This window comes from Schistocerca serialis, chromosome 7 (genome assembly GCF_023864345.2).
Source record: "Schistocerca serialis cubense isolate TAMUIC-IGC-003099 chromosome 7, iqSchSeri2.2, whole genome shotgun sequence".
Classification (NCBI taxonomy): domain Eukaryota; kingdom Metazoa; phylum Arthropoda; class Insecta; order Orthoptera; family Acrididae; genus Schistocerca; species Schistocerca serialis.
In genome coordinates, this window is record NC_064644.1 from 226,270,613 (window position 1) to 226,291,990 (window position 21,378).

The following is a 21,378-nucleotide window of genomic DNA, read 5'->3' on the forward strand; positions in this document are numbered from 1 at the left end:
TCTACATCTCACTTTGATATTCTTCCATCTTATCACAACCAGTTCGTTCATTCTGCTGTCAGTTAGTCTGTGATCTACATCTACATCTACATTTATACTCCGCAAGCCACCCAACGGTGCGTGGCGGAGGGCACTTTACGTGCCACTGTCATTACCTCCCTTTTCTGTTCCAGTCGCGTATGGTTCTCGGGAAGAACGACTGTCTGAAAGCCTCCGTGCGTGCTCGAATCCCTCTAATTTTACATTCGTGATCTCCTCGGGAGGTATAAGTAGGGGGAAGCAATATATTCGATACCTCATCCAGAAACGCACCCTCTCGAAACCTGGCGAGCAAGCTACACCGCAATGCAGAGCGCCTCTCTTGCAGAGTCTGCCACTTGAGTTTGCTAAACATCTCCGTAACGCTATCATGGTTACCAAATAACCCTGTGACGAAACGTGCCGCTCTTCTTTGGATCTTCTCTATCTCCTCCGTCAACCCGATCTGGTACGGATCCCACACTGATGAGCAATACTCAAGTATAGGTCGAACGAGTGTTTTGTAAGCCACCTCCTTTGTTGATGGACTACATTTTCTAAGGACTCTCCCAATGAATCTCAACCTGGTACCCGCCTTACCAACAATTAATTTTATATGACCATTCCACTTCAAATCGTTCCGCACGCATACTCCCAGATATTTTACAGAAGTAACTGCTACCAGTGTTTGTTCCGCTATCATATAATCATACAATAAAGGATCCTTCTTTCTATGTATTCGCAATACATTACATTTGTCTATGTTAAGGGTCAGTTGCCACTCCCTGCACCAAGTGCCTACCCGCTGCAGATCTTCCTGCATTTTGCTACAATTTTCTAATGCTGCAACTTCTCTGTATACTACAGCATCATCCGCGAAAAGCCGCATGGAACTTCCGACACTATCTACTAGGTCATTTATATATATTGCTTTTCACAATGGTCCCATAACACTCCCCTGCGGCACGCCAGAGGTAACTTTAACGTCTGTAGACATCTCTCCATTGAGAACAACATGCTGTGTTCTCTTTGCTAAAAACTCTTCAATCCAGCCACACAGCTGGTCTGATATTCCATAGGCTCTTACTTTGTTTATCAGGCGACAGTGCGGAACTGTATTAAACACCTTCCGGAAGTCAAGGAAAATAGCATCTACCTGGGAGCTTGTATCTAATATTTTCTGGGTCTCATGAACAAATAAAGCGAGTTGTCTCTCACACGATCACGAGAAGGAACTGCAGTGCGGTCTTCCTCTGTGAAACAGCTTTGGAAAAAGGTGTTTAGTATTTCGGCTTTACGCATGTCATCCTCTGTTTCAATGCCATCATCATCCTGGAGTGTCTGGATATGCTGCTTCGAGCCACTTACTGATTTAATGTAAGACCAGAACTTCCTAGGATTTTCTGTCAAGTTGGTACATAGAATTTTACTTTCGAATTCACTGAACGCTTCACGCATAGCCCTCCTTACGCTAACTTTGACATCGTTTAGCTCCTGTTTGTCTGAGAGGTTTTGGCTGCATTTAAACTTGGAGTGAAGCTCTCTTTGCTTTCACAGTAGTTTCCTAACTTTGCTGTTGAACCACGGTGGGTTTTTCCCGTCCCTCACAGTTTTACTCGGCACGTACCTGTCTAAAACGCATTTTACGATTGCCTTGAACTTTTTCCATAAACACTCAACATTGTCAGTGTCAGAACAGAAATTTTCTGTTTTGATCTGTTAGGTAGTCTGAAATCTGCCTTCTATTACTCTTGCTAAACAGATAAACCTTCCTCCCTTTTTTTATAATCCTATCAACAAGTTCTATCTTGTGTGTATCTTTCCATGTTTTCTAGTAGCTTGTAACATAATTGTGTGTGTGTGTGTGTGTGTGTGTGTGTGTGTGTGTGGAAGAACCCTGGTGCCTCTACTCCAAAAACCTAAGCCACGTCTCTCTCTCTCCCTGTCTGTGTGTATGTGTGTGTGTGTGTGTGTGTGTGTGTGTGTGTGTGTGTGTGTGTTTTTGTGAGAAGTTGGTTGCTTGTTCTTGTCTCTGCTATTTTCTACTGTCACATTTTTGTTTATTCATTTTTTGTGCAGCACTTCCTCATTCGCACGTGAAGTTCATGCTTGAATCAGCCACTAGAGGACACCCAGCCTGCTAATATGATAGCAGTTGCATGTACAGCTTGTCAGTTGCATCCCCTGTTAGAACTAATGCCAACATAGGCTGGAGCCTAAGGCTCCACCGCCCACTAGTGTATTGCTAATTGTATTGCACCTTGTCTTTCGTACGGTGTACTGTTCAAGTAATAAATTAGTGTTCTTCAGTTAGAACAGTGGGTTTGTCAGCCTTCATGAGCAACCTCAACTGCAATGATGGAAGCTGAAGACATTTGGTGGTAAGTTCCTATGGGACCAAACTGCTGAGGTCATCGGTCCCTAGGCTTACACACTACTTAATCTAACTTAATGCTAAGGACAAACCTATGCCCGAGGGAGGACTTGAACCTCTGACAGGTGGGAGCCGTGCAAACCATGACAAGGTCCCAAGCGGCGCTGAAGAAATGATTAAAATTTGTGCCATTGCCGGGAATTGAACCCGGGTCTCCTTGCTTACTGGGCACATATGCTAGCCATCACACCACCACACCATAGCATAACTGCATGGACTACCCCAGTCCACTGCCCTCCCTAACAAAAACTTAATTTTATATATACAAAATTACAGCAGAAAAATAGTTTTGTTTTCTAGAAAAGACCCACTATTTCTGGATGGCAACCAGCGTACTCCAGCCACCACTAATTGTCACATTTCTCAGCATACACATAACAAAAAGTAAGAGCATAAAGAGAACACTAGTCAACAGCAGACACCTCGGTATTCATTTTATTTGCATCAAAAACTCAACTGTCAATTACCATACCATATAACTTGTATTGCACTGAAAAAGTACTAACAGAAGACCCCTACAATACTAAATACTGTACCTAGAAATGAGAATTGAGTGAGGAATGAATTGGATGAACACATGTAATTTTCAGGCGTTTGTGATCATTAATGCAAAAAGAGTATCCTGTGACCTATTCTCTGCTGATAGAGTAGTTAAATTCATAGTGCTGAACTAATGTACCATCACTTACTACATTTCCTAGCTTCTTCAGGCTAAAGCTTTTGGTAACAGGTGTTTTTTTACAAATAAAGGATTTAACCCACTTTCAATAAGAAGCTCAATCCAATTTCTCCTGATGTTTCCAGCATTTCAACATTACACCTCCTATTCAGTGGTAGATTATTTAATCTACCACTTGACTGAAATGATAGTAAAATAAGTAATATTTAGGAACTATTAATCTTCTGATGAAGTTGAATGTGAGTTATGACTGACAAAATACCACAGAAAGTGATGACCGCAAAAAAAGTCTGAATGCACACAAAGTAATCGGTGTTAAATTAATTCATATCATCAAACTATTTAAAAGTTGGTATGAAAGCATTTGAAAACACAATGTAGTACATAAACAAAATTGTGTAAAAATGAAGAGGAGGGGGAGTAGGAGGATGGTGTAAGATATGCATGATTTAGTAATTGTTAGTTTCTACACAAAAAAAGGAAATCTTATCCATAATATAAATCATTGCAGTACTTCAAAAATATCTTCAAGATATTTCAGTCTTTGTCTACTGAACGTTACATATAAGATGTCTGAAAAATTATGAGTTTTAAATGCTAAACTTTACATTAATAGACCAAATGGCAGAAAAAAACAAAGGGTGGGCTACTAGCATAAATTTCTTCATTATGCGTGTCAAACATTAATTTAAAAATGGTAATTTGAAATATAAACTAATGGTGCATACCCTCTGCCTAATGCTGGCCAAGGGCGGTGTTTCTTCCAGAGTTTACCAAGGTACCAATCACTCTGATTTTCTACCAGTCCAATAGCCTAGAACCGGTTAAATTCATAATTTTAAACACAAGTTAAATAACACTCTATTTTTATAAACACACATATATGTTTTTGTGGGGTAGGGTGATAGATTCACCTGCTTGGGATCTAGTTTGGAGAAGATTTTCCAGAGCTCAGCTATGTCAGTTGCAAATGTTACATCCGTGTCCAGCACAATTGCTTTCTGTAATGTGTCAGGTAGAACTTTCGGTAGTGTTAATTTCAAAAGTCCATATACTCCTGAATAATGTTTGTTTGGTATCCATGAAACATCCGGAACAACATTATCTGCCAAATAGAAACTCACTTCGGCTGCATAAAAAGAAAGAAAAAGATGTTTTTAATAATCAAGCTGAAAACTAACATGTCTAGGTTAATATCTTTCTTGTTACATTCTATGTATTCACTTTCTTATGAAAGAGATAAAAGCAAAACAGATATGTTAGCATAGTGAAAGAGCCACACTGTACATAATATCACTGTAAGATAAAAATGACACAAAAATTCAGGTGACATACTTCTAGTAAATGAAGAAAGCTTCAAACTCTCTATATTTGTTGAGAATGCTTTGGCAGCGGATCCCTAGGTCTTTCATAATTTCAGTTTTTTAGGGGGGGGAATTCTTATGGGTTTACATTAAAGCTTCAGAAGCTCATACAGTTACTATTATCTAGACCAGGTGGAGTCACTTAATCTACAAAATCCTTGTGTGCACCCCATACACATTCAACTACCAGGGTAGCAGCATCTGACATGTAGTGCACCCCTGAGACTTTAAGGGAGACCACAGAGTTCTCAGTCCTATGGTTCAAGAGTACGGTTTCACAGTGTAGTTTGCCACAGTACCTTTAAAGTTTCTGGTTACAGCCTTCTGTTGCTCTGAGAACCTGGAAGCCACAAGCTGCTCTAAGCATAATGCTACAGATATTTAGCTTCACTAAAATCCCATAAATAAAGATAGCTTTTTCAACCATCCCTGACAGTTACTAGAACTGTCCAGGTATGACCTGGGAGCTCAGCTGACAAGACTTTTTTCATTCCGATGAGCATCACAATCCGCAGCTGGTTGCACCCTGTTTCCTGCAATGTCTCCAGAACAGCCACTTCATTACATTAAACAGGGCTGCAGAGTTCCACTGTTAACTAGACGTATAAGGAGAAGAGGTAAACACCCTAAGGCAGCTAACCCATAACCACAGCTACACAGATAACAAATAGCAGGGCCAGTGGTATTCAACAAACCACAGTGTGTGAAAGACCACTGTAATGCTGTAGGAGAGGTACAAGTTGTCATGTACACTAGGAGAGGTACAAGTTGTCATGTACACTAGGAAGGAAAAGTACACTCATATTCTTATGTTTTACAATGATAAGAATTTTATAGCTAGTGTTGCACAAGCAGAAACCCAAGGGTTTTTGATAACATTTGTTACTACTTATAGGTCTCCACACACTAATTCAAAACTATTCATGAAACAACTTGATGCTCTAATTCATCTTTCACCTTCTAAACTAAATGAGATAATACTATGTAAAGAGTTTAATTTATATTTTCAAGGGCATACTTTCTCTAGAGCCACACTAGGCTCCCCTCCAATTTCATCTCCGCTAACATAATTTGCAATCAGGGTTATAGGAATCATCAGTACTGCTACTGACAACATTTTCATACATAAATACTGGGACTGCATGATGATAATGTAAACTCTATAGTTAATGTTTAGCAGATCGTGATGCTCCATTTGTGATGTTTAATATCATGGTGCACAACCTAAACAGTAAGAGATGAGAGCACAAGATAATAAATGAAAAACAAATTGCTGAATTCAAAAATTATCTGTGAAGTAAAGACTGGAAAAAAAATCACCTCATGAATGAGAACTATAAAGTACTAGCAACCCGTCCTGGCTTTATGTGGGTAGCACTAAGTATCTATGGATGCACAACAAGTATCCACTTGCACAACTTCAGTAGGATGCAACCTCTGCTATGCAACAATTGTACAAAGCACACTGTGCCATGGAACAATGGTATGAAGCACACTCTACCATGTAACATTGCCACGAAGCACCCTCCACCACACAACACTGATACTAAACAGCCTCTGACACACAACTCTGGCACAGTGCCAGGTTACGCCAGATATCATGATTCCAACGAGTTCACCATTCACCGTTATATGCCAATGACATTTTCACAGCAATGAGGGACTTTCATTCATCATTACATGAGACGTTCATAATTTATATACTTTAACCTTCCTCAGAAACCACCCTATTGGTGAAACCAGTATCAAAATACCTGAGATTACCATGAACATACAAACATCACCATGGCAGGTGATATCAATTTATATACACAGTGCATCCCAGCTCCATCAGGACTATGAAAAATACATCAGGGATTATGTTCACAAAATCTCTGTATTTATTCAAAATAGTCTCCTCCTGAATTAAAACAAAGCTGACATCATTTTAAAAGTGCTTTGAAACAGTCACTGTAGTCCTTTTTTGGAGTTTCATTAATACTGCAGTACAGTTTTCTTGGATGTCCTTAATTGATTCACAACAGTGTCCTTTCACTGTCAGCTTCAATTTGGGAAATAACCATGAGTCAACTGGGCCAAATCTGGTGAACACATTGGGTGATCCAGGACTATGATACATTTGCTGGCCAAAAACTTATGCACAGTCTTCACTTTGTGGGCTGGGCTTTCATTATGGAAGAGGAGCCAGAAACCATCCACAAATGCCGAATGTCTCAAAAACCTTGATGTTGCCTCATTGCCATTTCCTGACGAATGTCAGACGTACTGTTACATTCGTAGCCAAGATGGCTGCTGCAGCAATGCTAGTGGTTTGACTTTCTACAGAGCTGTTTCTGAAACTTCATGGGTCGTTAACACCTCACCAAAGGGTAGCATTGCAGTTTAGAACTTAACACAAGCAGTCCTAACAAAACTGGGACACACCATATACATTGGATAGATAGATAAATAGGTAGATAAAGACAGAAGATGGATAAAGATAGACAGAAGAAGACGTATAGGTAGTTTAACATAACCATAACCATATTTGACACAGCACTGAAAAACTTAAGTCGAAACCAAGCATCTCAAGTACAAACATTCCCTCCGAATTACTGAGATCTTTGGGAAAACAAATAACAACACAACCACTCCATCTACTATAGAAGATATACAAGATTGGTGAAACTACTAAAGATTTCATGAAGAGGTTAATAACCCTAGTTCCAAAGAAGGCAGTTTTTGACAGATTATTAACACAAATTGCTTACAGAAAGAGCCAATTTGGGTGGGGGGGATCAACTTGGGTTCCAGATAAATTTAAAACCACACAAGGTAATACTGAGCTTTGTGTGTTGTCTGACATTGACATGTTGAAGGAGAGGTGCTCCATGTGTGGACAAACTCTTTGAATTCAAAACTCGATTACAGCATGCTGTTTTTCAAGCATCGAGATAGTTACGACAAACCCTGCATTGTGGCATGCTACCATTTGGAGCCCTCTAGCAACACAGGGCTACAAATATGTAGACACGAAGAATGATGATATAGAAAGTTAGTAAAGTTTGTTTTATTTAAAACACTTTAAAGAGTTTTCAAATACAGCATCGCGAAGCATTACTTTTTAGTATGTCTTCTTAAATTGAGATGTGAATCTAAAATGATTTGTTCCACAGTATTACGATTTATCATCCAAGTGATCTCCAGCATACAAAACTAACTAACTAACATTGTCAGATTGCATTTGAGCCCACCACCAGGCTTTATGGTAAGGGATGCCATTAGGTACACAACTCTGTTACCTCTGGTAAGCAAGGCCATTAAATAGGGTAGTAGTCATTACATTTCTGATATGTTAATACCAATAGCTGTGCACTGTCTTTGAAGTCCCCTTGAAAGCATGCCCATGCTGTCCTGACCTACCTCAATTCAGAGGGTGTTTGACTGTTACCCTGGCCATCATTGTCTGCTTTCCCATCCACTGAAAAATCTGGTCTCGTGTTGCTGAGAGACTGACACCCCCCACTCATTGACCCCTCTGATTAGTGAACTCTGGCAGTGCTTTGAAGCAGTGTGGAATAACGTACCCGTATCTGTCATTCAAGTCCATTTTAACTCATGGCTCAACCAGATTAAAGACACTGACGCTAGAGCAGATGAAATAACATTGTTGTCTTATGTCTTGCAGTCCAGAAGCTCATTGTAGATAGGATTAGCTTGGTTGTTTCTTACTACTGAAACAAGGAAATGATCAGACACTATTTGCATTTGCTCGTCAAATTCCAAGGGCCAACATTTCAATGAGTCCTTCAAGGTCAAATGAGGGAAGCTCCCACTGAAGAGCTAACTTGTACAATAAACTGCCCCAGGACAAAAAATACTCATGATGGTGGCCTCTGTCCATGAATTTTATGTTGCAGTGTGCTGAAAAGGTGTGTGAGGCTTGCCATGTCTACGCATTGCCATAGTTAATTACGTAAATGATGTTTATAAATCAGTACAGCTAACATGTAAACATATTTGAGATTAACTCTTAGATTAGATGATGAGGCAGTAAAAGAATCAAAATAAATATATGGAATAATTATCACTATGAGGCTTGATGGGTAATAGGGAAAAATCAGGCAGATACTGTAAGAAACAGTGTAGTGAAACTATGTCTCAGAAAGGACATGATGGTTTTGACAGTGGCAGCAAGCGTGTAGAAAGTGAATAACTTGTGAGTAGTGTTTTCTGGCTGCAAGAAGACCCACTGAGTAGGATTCAACTCCCAAAAATGTGAAAAATGTGTAGAGGTTGGAGTGTTGTGGGGGGGGGGGGGGGGGGTAAATGTGCCAATTTTTACCTTTCAAATATTTTTTGATGTCACCATTCTTAAAGTTGCTGCAGCAATGGACCTGCTATGCAGTACCACTAGACCACACCATGTGACTTCTTCACCTTTTACATTGGCGCAGGTGGTGGAAAAAGAGCTCCGTTCTATTTGAGATGACACAGTTTTGCGACAACTCTTCTGCATTGTAATCACAATGTCCCCTATGTACAATCACTTTTACAATCACGCGTGATATAGAGCTCTCATCAATTGGTAACTCACAGTAGATCATAACATGTATTAATGTACTGCTTTGACACTGGAGAGAGCCCAGGAGTGACAAATGATGTCACCATTCTTAAAGTTGCTGCAGCAATGGACCTGCTATGCAGTACCACTAGACCACACCATGTGACTTCTTCACCTTTTACATTGGCGCAGGTGGTGGAAAAAGAGCTCCGTTCTATTTGAGATGACACAGTTTTGCGACAACTCTTCTGCATTGTAATCACAATGTCCCCTATGTACAATCACTTTTACAATCACGCGTGATATAGAGCTCTCATCAATTGGTAACTCACAGTAGATCATAACATGTATTAATGTACTGCTTTGACACTTGAGAGAGCCCAGGAGTGACAAATGACGGTTCTCATTTATTTTTCAAGCATTCTTGCACTTACATTATCGCCAGCATCTATTTCCTGCACGACTTCCAACACACTGCCAAGCTGTGATGCTGTGGGTTGGTTGGTTTGGAGGAAGAGACCAAACAGCGAGGTCATCGGTCTCATCAGATTAGGGAAGGACGGAGAAGGAAGTCGGCTGTGCCCTTTCAAAGGAACCATCCCGGCATTTGCCTGGAGTGATTTAGGGAAATCACGGAAAACCTAAATCAGGATGGCTGGAGGCGGGATTGAACCGTCGTCCTCCTGAATGCGAGTCCAGTGTGCTAGCCACTGCGCCACCTCGCTCGGTGATGCTGTGGGCCTCCACATGATGTGGAGATATGCATTTGAGGTTGCACCTTATCGGTACACTGAGATGGCTTTGCATCAATCTGCATATACAGTAAACCAGAGTATGCACAATGATATGTCCCACACTTACGAACTACCTAAACCCCGTTTTTCGTTTCCACAAACACCTCTTGTCAGCCTAAGTGGTTAGAAGTTGAACATGTCATTCTGCAGAATCACCTTGCTACATTGCAAGGTTCACTGCCAAGGCAATCTGTCAAGGGCATGGGTACTATAATCTGTGCAGCTTTCCTTAAAACTTCTAGTTTTTCCCATAATTTTGATTTGTAAGGATTCTAGGAGAATGAGCACCGGCCAAAGAGGCAACGTATGAGTGTTGCTCCATTACATGGTTGTATATAATTGTAGAATGTTGTGTCGTAACTTTTTCTGAAGTCACAGGTTCAAAGATTTACAACTGATGGCTTACTCAACTGAATAAATTTTTGTCTGCTTTTTCACATTGTGATGCATTTATTTTCTGTGTTTTGCAGTCAACAGTGTTGTTTTAAAACAACTTCTGAATTTCAAAATGATCTATCTCGCAGTCACGGGTTGGCAGAGGGCACCCATGTGCATTTGTGCGTGTTTGTATAGCAAACCCGGGTGCTGAGGATTTCCAAGCTGTATCTGTTCCAAGGTTAATTAACCAGATGCTGTGACAAGTCACTCTCCTGGAAAGGATGAAACACAGTTGTCACCTCAGTTACTAGGCTTCAGATCTACACTTGCCCTGTTTATTTTCTCTAACGATAGGTTAAAGGAAGGCAAACAATATGTTTCTAGAATTAGTAGATTTAGAGAAAGCCTTTGACAATGTTGACTGGAGTACACACTCTGAAATTCTGAAGGTAGCAGCGATAAAATACAGAAAACAAAAGGTTTCTACAACTTGCACAGAAAACAGACTGTAGTTGTAAGAGTTGAGAGGCACGAAAGGGATGTAGTAGATGAAAAGGGAGGGAGACAGGGTCATAGCCTATCCCAAGTGTTATGCAGACTGTACAGTGTGCAAGTTGTGAAGCAAACTATGGAGAATTTTAGAAAGGGAATTAAAGTTCAAGGAGAAATATAAAAACCTTTGAGTGATGACATTGTAATTCTATCACAAGTGGCAAAGGACTTTGAAGAGCATGTATAGCGCCTTGAAGAGAGGGTATAATGAGAACGCCAAAAAAAGTAAAATAAAGTTAATGAATAGTACTCGAATTAAATTGGGCGATGCTGAGGAAATTAAATTATGAAATGAGGCACTAAACGTAGTTCACTGTTTGAGCAGAAAAATAATTGGTTATGCTAAAATATAGAAGATATAAAATGCAGAGACTCTGATCATGTTTGATGTTAGACTGGAAAAATGCAAATCCATGTTTATAGTATTTGTTGATTTGGGAAAAGTATTACACAATACTAAGTGAACACACTCTCAGAAATTCTGAAGATTACAGGGACAAAATGCAGAGAAATTTGGAAAGAGAATTAAAGTTTAGAGAGAAGAAATAAAATAAAAAATTTAAGGTTTTCCAATGACATTGCAATTCTCTCACACACAGCACATGACTTGGCAATCAGTTGAACATAATGGACAGTGTCTGAAGAGGAGGTTATAAGATGAACATCAATAAAAGTAAAACAAGGATAATAGAATGTAGTGAAATAAATTATCAAGTGAGACACTGAAACTAGTAGATAGGTTTTCCTGCCTGGGGTGGGTGGGGGGGGGGGGGGGGCAAAATAATCCTGGCAATACCAAAATAGAGGAGATATACAATCCAAACTGGCAATAAAAAGGAAAAAGTTCAGAAAAAGATAAGTATGTTAGTACCTAATATAAATTTTAAAAATTTAAGTGTCAGGAAGTATTTTTTGAAAGCAGTTCCCTGGAGTGTAGCCTTGTAAGCTAAACATGAATTACAAACAATACAGAAAAGAAGGGAACACAAATTTTGAAAATTTGGTGCTACAGAAAAATTCTGAAAATTAAACGGAGAAGTACTAAATCAAATCAGGGAGAAAAGAAATTTAGGGCACAAGGGATCTGTCAGTAGGGCACATTCTGAGGCACAAAAGGTTACTACAAGGGGCATTCAATAAGTAATACACCACACTTTTTTTTCTTGGCCAGTTTCAATTGGAAAAAAACTGTGGAATTCGTTGTGGGACATCATGGAATATCCCCACTTCAGCACCTATTGTTCCAGAAATTCCAATAGGTGGCGGCAATATACACAGCCTTCAAAATAGTGTCTGTTAACGGAAGTGTGTTCCAAGCAGAGAGCTGTCATTGGGTTTCTTTTGACAGAAAACCAGAGCATCATACATATTCAGTGCTTGCAGAATGTCTACAGAGACCTGGCAGAGAACAAAAGCATGGTGTGTTATTGGACAAGGCATCTGCCTTCATCGCAACAAGGTCGCGCAAAATGTCCAATCTCCCATGTGCCGTTCGGATGCACAAAGCTGTTTGAACATGTGGACACTCTTATTTGAGATAATCAGTGGATCACAATCAAATATCTCACTACAAAACTGGACATCTCTGTTAGTGATCACACACTCATCCACCAGTTGAGGTACTCAAGGTGTATGCCAATGGGGATCCTCGCCACCAAACCTTCAGACTTCTATCTGTTTGGCCCAATGAAGGATGCACTCTGAGGGAAGCAGTACATGGATGATGGGTAGCAAGATGTTGGATCTGACATCAACGAATAGAGTGGCACCATGCGGGCATTAATGCCACAGCATTGAATGGAGATTATTTGAACAATAGGGTTTTGCCACCAAAAGAGTGGGGAATAATATGGTCCATTGGAATTCTGAATAATACCAACCTGCTTTAAGAAAAAAATGTGTGCCATTTGTAATTTGGTAACAGAGGAAATGTGGAAGGTAAATAAAGCATGCAACAATAACATAACCAAAGGACAATACAGAAAACATTCTCAGTAACAAAAAATCTGGTTTTCAAATTGACTGTCGGCTGAACAGCCTACATTCACCTCGGCAGATGAAATTTGAAACCAATAAATTAGAAACTGTTGCCTTGTGACTTAGCTTTGTACATATAGTTAGTGTTAGTTGTTTCTTCAAACAATTTTAAGTGTGATCTGTTAATCACTTCAATATAATTTTTGCCTAATTATTACAAACAGTAGAAAAATGACTTCCTTTGCTAATTTTGTGGAGGATTTTGACTTTGTACAATATTACAGGATAATCAACACATGTAGTGGATCATGTTTTTACCATAACTGTATAGCAGAAAACAGTGTACCCCAGTTTCATGTTCATCACACAGTAATAAACACACTTGGTTTTGAGCAATCAGTTATGGGTTACTACAGGGTTTTGTTTTGAGTTACTAGCTGTTTATAGCAAATTTTCATTCATCCAAAGCAATTATATTTAAGAATTTCTCAGAATACTTCTTACAATGATGTTCATGAACTGACAAAGCTTTCTTATGGAGAAACCATAAAATTATAATCTATAATTACAAAGAGAGACCCATAATACTGTCACAACATAACCACAATCAAGTATAAATCCAAGAGCAGAGTCATCAATGAAGTACAACACTAGCACTGAAAGCAAATTTATTACGGACTTCAACATACAGACAGAACAGAACTGCTTTCTGCACAAAGAATGCTGCTGTTCATACACGCTAGAACATTCCAGAAAATGTAAAAATTACCTTCGTAAGAAACTTTGGATACCTTCTAGAAATAATAAATACTAAATAACAAATATTGACTAGCAACTGGATATGAACTGGTGACCCACAGCACATCAGCCAGCAAGTCCAACTACTGCTTGGAGTAGTATTGTTCATGTAAAGCTCACTTCCAACTTTCCAATTGCAATATCCTATTCAAATTTTTCATACAAAATTCATTATCTAATTACCAGTAAAACACAAAAAAAATTAACTGTGCTAGCACTAATGAATCAAGACACAGATGATTACTATTTTTAACATAAAACTTATTCCATTTAGATATGACAATACAATCCGTCAGCACACACTACACTCAAATCCTATTCATCTCCAACTCTTGAGTTCAATAACTGCTTTTTTCACACTTTTTCTAAAATTCATATTTATAAATGAAGGACACCTGATCTAAAGTATATGCATGCCAAGCTGACAGTTTTTTCCTCCCCCACCCCCCCCCCCCCCCCTCCTTACATCAAATTTTTCCAATTATTTCTGAAATTATCAAACTTTATTGAAGACATATAATACCTCTATCACCTTTTCAGAAAGAACTATTCACTAATTGTCCTTCATCATTTCAACCAGCAGCTTATTACCTAATGGAACTTCTGTGTCAAATTGTGATTACTAATTATTTCACAAATTCACAGATTTATAATATAAATATTTAGAAGTAAAATATAAGTACCTTGTGGGACACTCCATGTATAGAACAGCGTCTGCAAAATCACCTGTGCAACTGAGTCTGCTATTAAGTGAAAGTGTAGTGGATTTTTACTGTAGAACAATATAGACTTTATTAATGTCACAACCGATCGACTGGAATTGTATCCAGCGCAAACAATGGCAACATGTATGACTTCACATTTTGGCACATCAGCCTCCTGTGAAGGAAGAATACAATGAAAGTTATTATCAATTATTTCAGCAGTTCCCAGATTCATATTACCTTTACTACTATATAAAGACAAGTCACTGTTTAATTTTGTTACCAAAAATCCTGAAAAGAACTTGGTCAATTTATCTCAAATTTTTACACAATACTCTTACAAACATTCAGATTGATACTAGCTACATATTTTTAATAAACATAATATAAATGTAGCTTATATGGAGAAAACATTGTTATCAAATATATCTCATAAAGTTCTTGACTGATTTATTTCAAATTTTTACACAATACAAAAATGAATTTTGAACAGGCACAGGTTATACATCAATTTAATATACACATATAAACTGATTTGTCAGAACAATATGTTCAGGCAGATCAGTACAGCAATAGCAGTGTCACATGGTTAGGAAAGATTGCTAGTTAGACACACATGCAGTGCATGAAGTATCAGTGAGCCTGCTGTACGTGTGCAGAATGGGGAAGGAGCATGCTCTATCTGAGTTTGAAAAACAGCTGATTGTGATGACCCAGAGGCTCGGCACGAGCATTTCAGAAACTGCACAATTTGTTGGGTGTTCGTGAAATCTTGGCCAGGTGTAGTGGGGTTGAGCGGCCAAACCTCATTACAGATGTCGGACATTATAGGCTGAGCAAACTGGTAAAACAGGACAGGTGACAAACTGTGGTGGAATTAACATCAGTCTTTAATGCTGGGCAAAGTAAAAGTGTATCTGAACACACATTGTGCCGAACACGCTTGACGATGGGGCTCTGCAGCCAACAACACATTACATAGTCTCATGAATCCTGACGCTTTCTTCTTCATCATCATCCTGATGGGAGATCACGAATCTGTAATTTTTCAGATCCTTGACACCCGAACTGCAGAACAGAGAGCAGGTGGCAGCAGCTCCATTATGCTCTGGGGAACATTCACATGAGCATCCATGTCTTCAGTGGACCTCTAGCAACGCTCCACGACAGCCAAGGAATATCATACACTAGTTGCAGACCACGTACATTCCTTCATGACTATCACGTTTCCCAATGGCAGTGGCCTTTTTCAACAAGATAATGCTCCACATCACAAGGCCAGGAGAGGGCTGGAGTGGTTTAAGGAACACAGTGGCGAGCTCCAGTTGATGCACTGGCCTGCCAACTCACCAAGTCTGAACCTGATTGAATACATCTGGGATGTGACTGCACATGGCATCAGTGCTCATCGCCCCCCTCCTCAGAATTGATGGGAATTAGATGACTTGTGTGTGTAAATGTGGTGCCAACTGCCTCCAGCCCAATCTACCAAGGCCTCAATGCTTAAACACCATGAAGCATTCCAGAATGAGATTTTCACTCTGCAGCGGAGTGTGCGCTGATATGAAACTTCCTGGCAGATTAAAACTGTGTGTCCGACCGAGACTCGAACTCGGGACCTTTGCCTTTCGCGGGCAAGTGCTCTACCAACTGAGCTACCGAAGCACGACTCACGCCCGGTACTCACAGCTTTACTTCTGCCAGTACCTCGTCTCCTACCTTCCAAACTTTACAGAAGCTCTCCTGCGAACCTTGCAGAACTTGCCCGCGAAAGGCAAAGGTCCCGCGTTCAAGTCTCGGTCAGGCACACAGTTTTAATCTGCCAGGACGTTTCACCATGAAGCATTGCTGCTGTTATCTGTGCTAAAGGTGGGCAGACTGGCTATTAAATCTATTAAATGTTCTGGCTGATCAGGTTTGTGTAATGATTAAATGCAAAACACAGTTAGCAAAATTCTCAAAAAGTTCTTTACTGATTTACTTCAAATTTTTACACGATACTCTCATGAATACTCAGATGGACATAGGTTATATACTCTTGAAATATATTCAATATATAAACATATATGCAGTGTTTAAAGAAGAAGCATTGTTACGAAAAATCTAGATAAGTACTTGTTGATTAACTTCAAACTATTACACACTACTCTAACGAACATTGAGAATGACATAGGCTATTTATTTTTTGAATATTTATAACATATAAATGTTATGTAACGTTTTCAATATAATGGAAGGAAACATTCCACGTGGGAAAAATTATATATAAAAACAAAGATGAGGTGACTTACCGAACAAAAGCGCTGGCAGGTCGATAGACACACAAACAAACACAAACATACACACAAAATTCAAGCTTTCGCAACAAACTGTTGCCTCATCAGGAAAGAGGGAAGGAGAGGGGAAGACGAAAGGAAGTGGGTTTTAAGGGAGAGGGTAAGGAGTCATTCCAATCCCGGGAGCGGAAAGACTTACCTTAGGGGGAAAAAAGGACAGGTATACACTCGCACATATCCATCCACACATACAGACACAAGCAGACATATATGTCTGCTTGTGTCTGTATGTGTGGATGGATATGTGCGTGTGTGCGAGTGTATACCTGTCCTTTTTTCCCCCTAAGGTAAGTCTTTCCGCTCCCGGGATTGGAATGACTCCTTACCCTCTCCCTTAAAACCCACTTCCTTTCGTCTTCCCCTCTCCTTCCCTCTTTCCTGATGAGGCAACAGCTTGTTGCGAAAGCTTGAATTTTGTGTGTATGTTTGTGTTTGTTTGTGTGTCTATCGACCTGCCAGCGCTTATGTAACGTTTTTGTTGTTGTTGTGGTCTTCAGTCCAGAGACTGGTTTGCTGCAGCTCTCCATGCTACTCCACCCTGTGCAAGCCTCTTCATCTCTGAATAACGACTGCAACCTACATCATTCTGAATCTGCTTAGTGTATTGATCTTCTTATCTCCCTCTACGATTTTTACCCTCCATGCGTCCCTCCAGTACTGAATTGGTGATCCCTTGACACCTCAGAATGAGTCCTACCAACTGATACCTTCTTCTAGTCAAGTTGTGCCACAAATTCCTCTTCTCCCCAATTCTATTCAGTACCTCCTCATTAGTTACATGATCTTCTTCAGCATTCTTCTGTAGCACCACACTGCAAAAGCTTCTATTCTCTTCTTGTTTAAACTATTTATCGCCCATATTTCACTTCCATGCATGGCTACACTCCATATAAATACTTTCAGAAAAGACTTCCTGACATTTAAATCTATACTCAATGTTAACAAATTTCTCTTCTTCAGAAATGCTTAGCTTGCCATTGCCACTCTACATTTGTCCTCTCCCCTTGAACCATCATCAGATTTTGCTCCCCAAATAGCAAAACTCATCAACTACTTTAAGTGTCTCATTTCCTACTCTATTTCCCTCAACATCGCCTGATTTAATTCGACTACATTCCATTATCTTTGTTTTCCTTTTGTTGATGTTCATCTTATATCCTCCTTACAAGACACTGTCCATTCCGTTCAGCTGCTCTTCCAGGTCCTTTGCTGTTTCTGACAGAATTACAATGTCATCGGCAAACCTCAAAGCTTTTATTTCTTCTCCACAGATTTTAATTCCTACTCAAAATTTTTCTCTTGTTTCCTGTACCACTTGCTCAATATTCAGACTGAACAACATCGGAGATAGGCTACACTCCTACCTCACTCCCTTCTCAATCACTGCTTCCCTTTCATGCCTCTCGACTCTTATAACTGCCATCTGGTTTCTGTACAAATTGTAAACAGCCTCTTGCTCCCTGTATTTTACCACTGCCACCTTCAGAATTTCAAAGAGTGTATTCAAGTCAACTTAATCAAAAGCTTTCTCTAAGTCTACAAATGCTAGAAATGCAGATTTGCCTTTCCTTAAGCTATCTTCTACAACAAGTCATAGCGTCAGTATTGCCTCGCTTGTTACAACGTTTCTACGGAATCCAAACTGATCTTCCCCGAGGTCAGCTTCTACTAGTTTTCATTCGTCTGTAAAGAATTGGTGTTAGTATTTTGCAACTGTGAATTATTAAACTGACAGTTTGGTAATTTTCACACTTATCAACACCTGCTTTCTTTGAGTTTGGAATTATTATATTCTTCTTGAAGCCTGAGTGTATTTCACCTGTCTCATACAACTTGCGCACCAGGTGGAACTGTTTTGTCATGGCTGGTTCTCCCAAGGATGACAGTAGTTCTAATGGAATGTTGTCTACTCCCAGAGCCTTGTTTCAACTTAAGTATTTCTGTGCTCTGTCATGTTCTTCACACAGTATTGTATTTCCCACTTACCTTCATCTACATCCTCTCCCATTTCCTTAATATTGCCCTCAAGTGCATTGTCCTTGTATAGACCCTCTACATACCCCTTTCACCTTTCTGCTTTCCCTTCTTTGCTTAGGACTGGTTTCCATCTGAGCTCTTGATATGCATGCAGGTGGTTCTCTTTTCTCCAAAACTCTCTTTAATTTTCTTGTAGGCAGTATCTTTCTTACCCTTAGTGACATATGCTTCTACATCCTTACATTTGCCCTCTAGCTATCCCTGCGCAGCTATTTTGCACTTCCTGTTGATCTCATTTTTGAGATGTTTGTATTCCTTTTCGCCTGCTTCATTTACTGCATTTTTACATTTCCTCCTTTCATCAATTCAAGGCAATATCTCTTCTGTTACCCAAGGATTTCTACTAGCCCTCATCTTTTTACCTACCTAATCCTCTGCTGCCTTCACTATTTCATCTCCAAAGCTACACATTCTTCTTCCACTGTATTTCTTTCCTCTGTTCTGGTCAAACGTTTTCTAATGCTCTCTCTGGAACTCTCTACAACCTCTGGTTCTTTCAGTTTATCCAAGTCTCATCTCCTTAAATTCCTACCTTTTTGCAGTTTCCTCAGTTTTAATCTACAGTTCATAACCAATAAATGGTGGTCAGAGTCCACATCTGCTCCTAATACATGAAGGGAAACATTACAAAAAATCCTGAAAGTGATTGATTTACTTCAACTTTTTACATAATACTACTATAATCAGATGTTTTTGAGTAGGGTCCGCCTTTCGCAAAACACTATTTTGTTTTTGTCCCAGACATGTTTCACTGCAGTTGCATCATCATCAGTGGTTCTTACCACATGGTGCGGTTTTCCTGCTGTATTACATTTCTACAGTGTTTGTTTATCTTTACAGTTTGTCACCTGCGAGGTTTCTTTTTTCATCATCTTCTTCATTGCCAAGTTCAGTGTTTTGAGTTGTCACTGTCACTGTCACTGTCACAGTCTATCAGCTGTGATAACAAGATTATATGAACGCCTTCCTTTAACCTATCGTTAGAGAAAAGAAACAGGACAAATGTTGATATGAGGTTTCATCCTTTCCAGGAAAGCGACTTGTCACACCATCTGGTTAATCAACTTTGGAATATACAACTTGGAAATCTTCAGCATACAGTTTTCCTATACAAACATCCACAAAGGCATATGTGTGCCCTCTGACAACCCTGACTACCAGTTTAGATCATTTTGAAATTCAGAAGTTGTTGTAAAACAACACTGTTGACTGCAAAACACAGAAAATAAATGCATCACAATGTGAAAAAGCAGACAAAAATTTATTCAGTTGAGTAAACCATCAGTTGTAAATCTTTGAACCTGTGACTTCAGAAAAAGTTATGACACAACATTCTACAATTATATACAACCATGTAATGGAGCAACACTCATACGTTGCCTCTTTGGCCGGTGCTCATTCTCCTAGAATCCTTACAAATCAAAATTATGGAAAAAACTAGAAGTTGTGTATGCTCTAGTTTGCTGTATGTGCAGATTGATGCAAAAGAAGCCATCTCAATGTACCAACAAGGCATGACAGCAAATGTGTATCTCCACATCATGTGGAGGCCCACAGCATCACAGCTTGGCAGTGTATTGGAAGTCATGCAGGAAATAGATGCTGGCGATAATGTAAGTGCAAGAATGCATGAAAAATAAATGAGAACTGTCATTTGTCACTCCTGGGATCTCTCAAGTGTCAAAGCAGTACATTAATACATTTTATGATCTACTGTGAGTTACCAATTGATGATAGCTCTATATCACCCATGATTGTAAAAGGGATTGTACATAGGGGACATTGTGATTACAATGCAGAAGAGTTGTCGAAAAACTGTGTCTTCTCAAATAGAATGGAGCTCTTTTTCCACCACCTGCACCAATGTAAAAGGTGAAGAAGTCACATGGTGTGGTCTAGTGGTACTGCATAGCAGGTCCATTGCAGCAATAACTTTAAGAATGGTGACAGCAAAATAGATTTGAAAGGTAAAAATTGGCACATTTAACTATTGCATGACAGCTCGTAGATGGAGTGGGACACATCGTAACCCAAAACCAGCCCCCCCCCCCCCCCCCCCCACAACACTCCAACCTCTACACATTTTTGGCAGTTGTATCCTACTCAGTGGGTCTTCCTGCAGCCAGAAAAACCAATACCTGAGGTCACAGTGAAAGAACCAATAAAACTTCATTCTATCAAACTCTTTCAGAAAATCTACACTGAAATTCCCACCAACAATAATTTGCTTCCCTCTGTCGGACAAATGGCACAACAAAGAACCCATGTTTTTCAGAAATAGCTGAAAATTTCCAAATGGCAACCTGTATCAGCTCTAATTATAAAATTACCATTATTTAGTTTAAGCTCAGAGGCACATTGTTCTACATAAAATTTTTTGTTCATTAATGTTTCACACTATGATAAATTTTAAGATGTATGGCAACTTCTACCCTCTCCATTGTGTTTCTACTTACATGTGCTGAAAGCTTATATCCACCTACATTACCTTTTCCACATCTGTGATGATATGATGTTCAGAGAGGCATAGAACATCTATTCCATCCTCAGTTTTTACATCTTCTAAACAAACAAGCTCCTCATGTATACTTACTTTTTTTACTTTACATGTGGCAAGGGCCTTATCGAGCATACACCTGCTCTATGAGCCTCTTCCATTTCTGCCTGTCCAATGCGCTGTTTGTCCAGTTGCTGTTGCTGTTCATCCTAGTTGTTTCCTCACAAATGTTATCCTGCAATCTGATTCTGGGTCTCCCTCTTCCTC

At 39.5% G+C, this 21,378-nt stretch overlaps 1 protein-coding gene across 1 annotated transcript in view; it reads right to left on the bottom strand.

Annotated features, from left to right (window-relative positions):
* The window catches only part of LOC126412214 (xylosyl- and glucuronyltransferase LARGE1-like), a 180,327-nt gene that overhangs the window by 133,681 nt on the left and 25,268 nt on the right, over positions 1-21,378 (bottom strand). The window contains exons 4-6 of the mRNA XM_050081699.1: positions 14,221-14,416; positions 4,046-4,260; positions 3,860-3,945 (exon numbers count right to left, since the gene is read on the bottom strand). Coding sequence (XP_049937656.1) covers positions 3,860-3,945; positions 4,046-4,260; positions 14,221-14,416 — 497 coding nt within the window. The remainder of the gene's footprint in view (positions 1-3,859; positions 3,946-4,045; positions 4,261-14,220; positions 14,417-21,378) is intronic.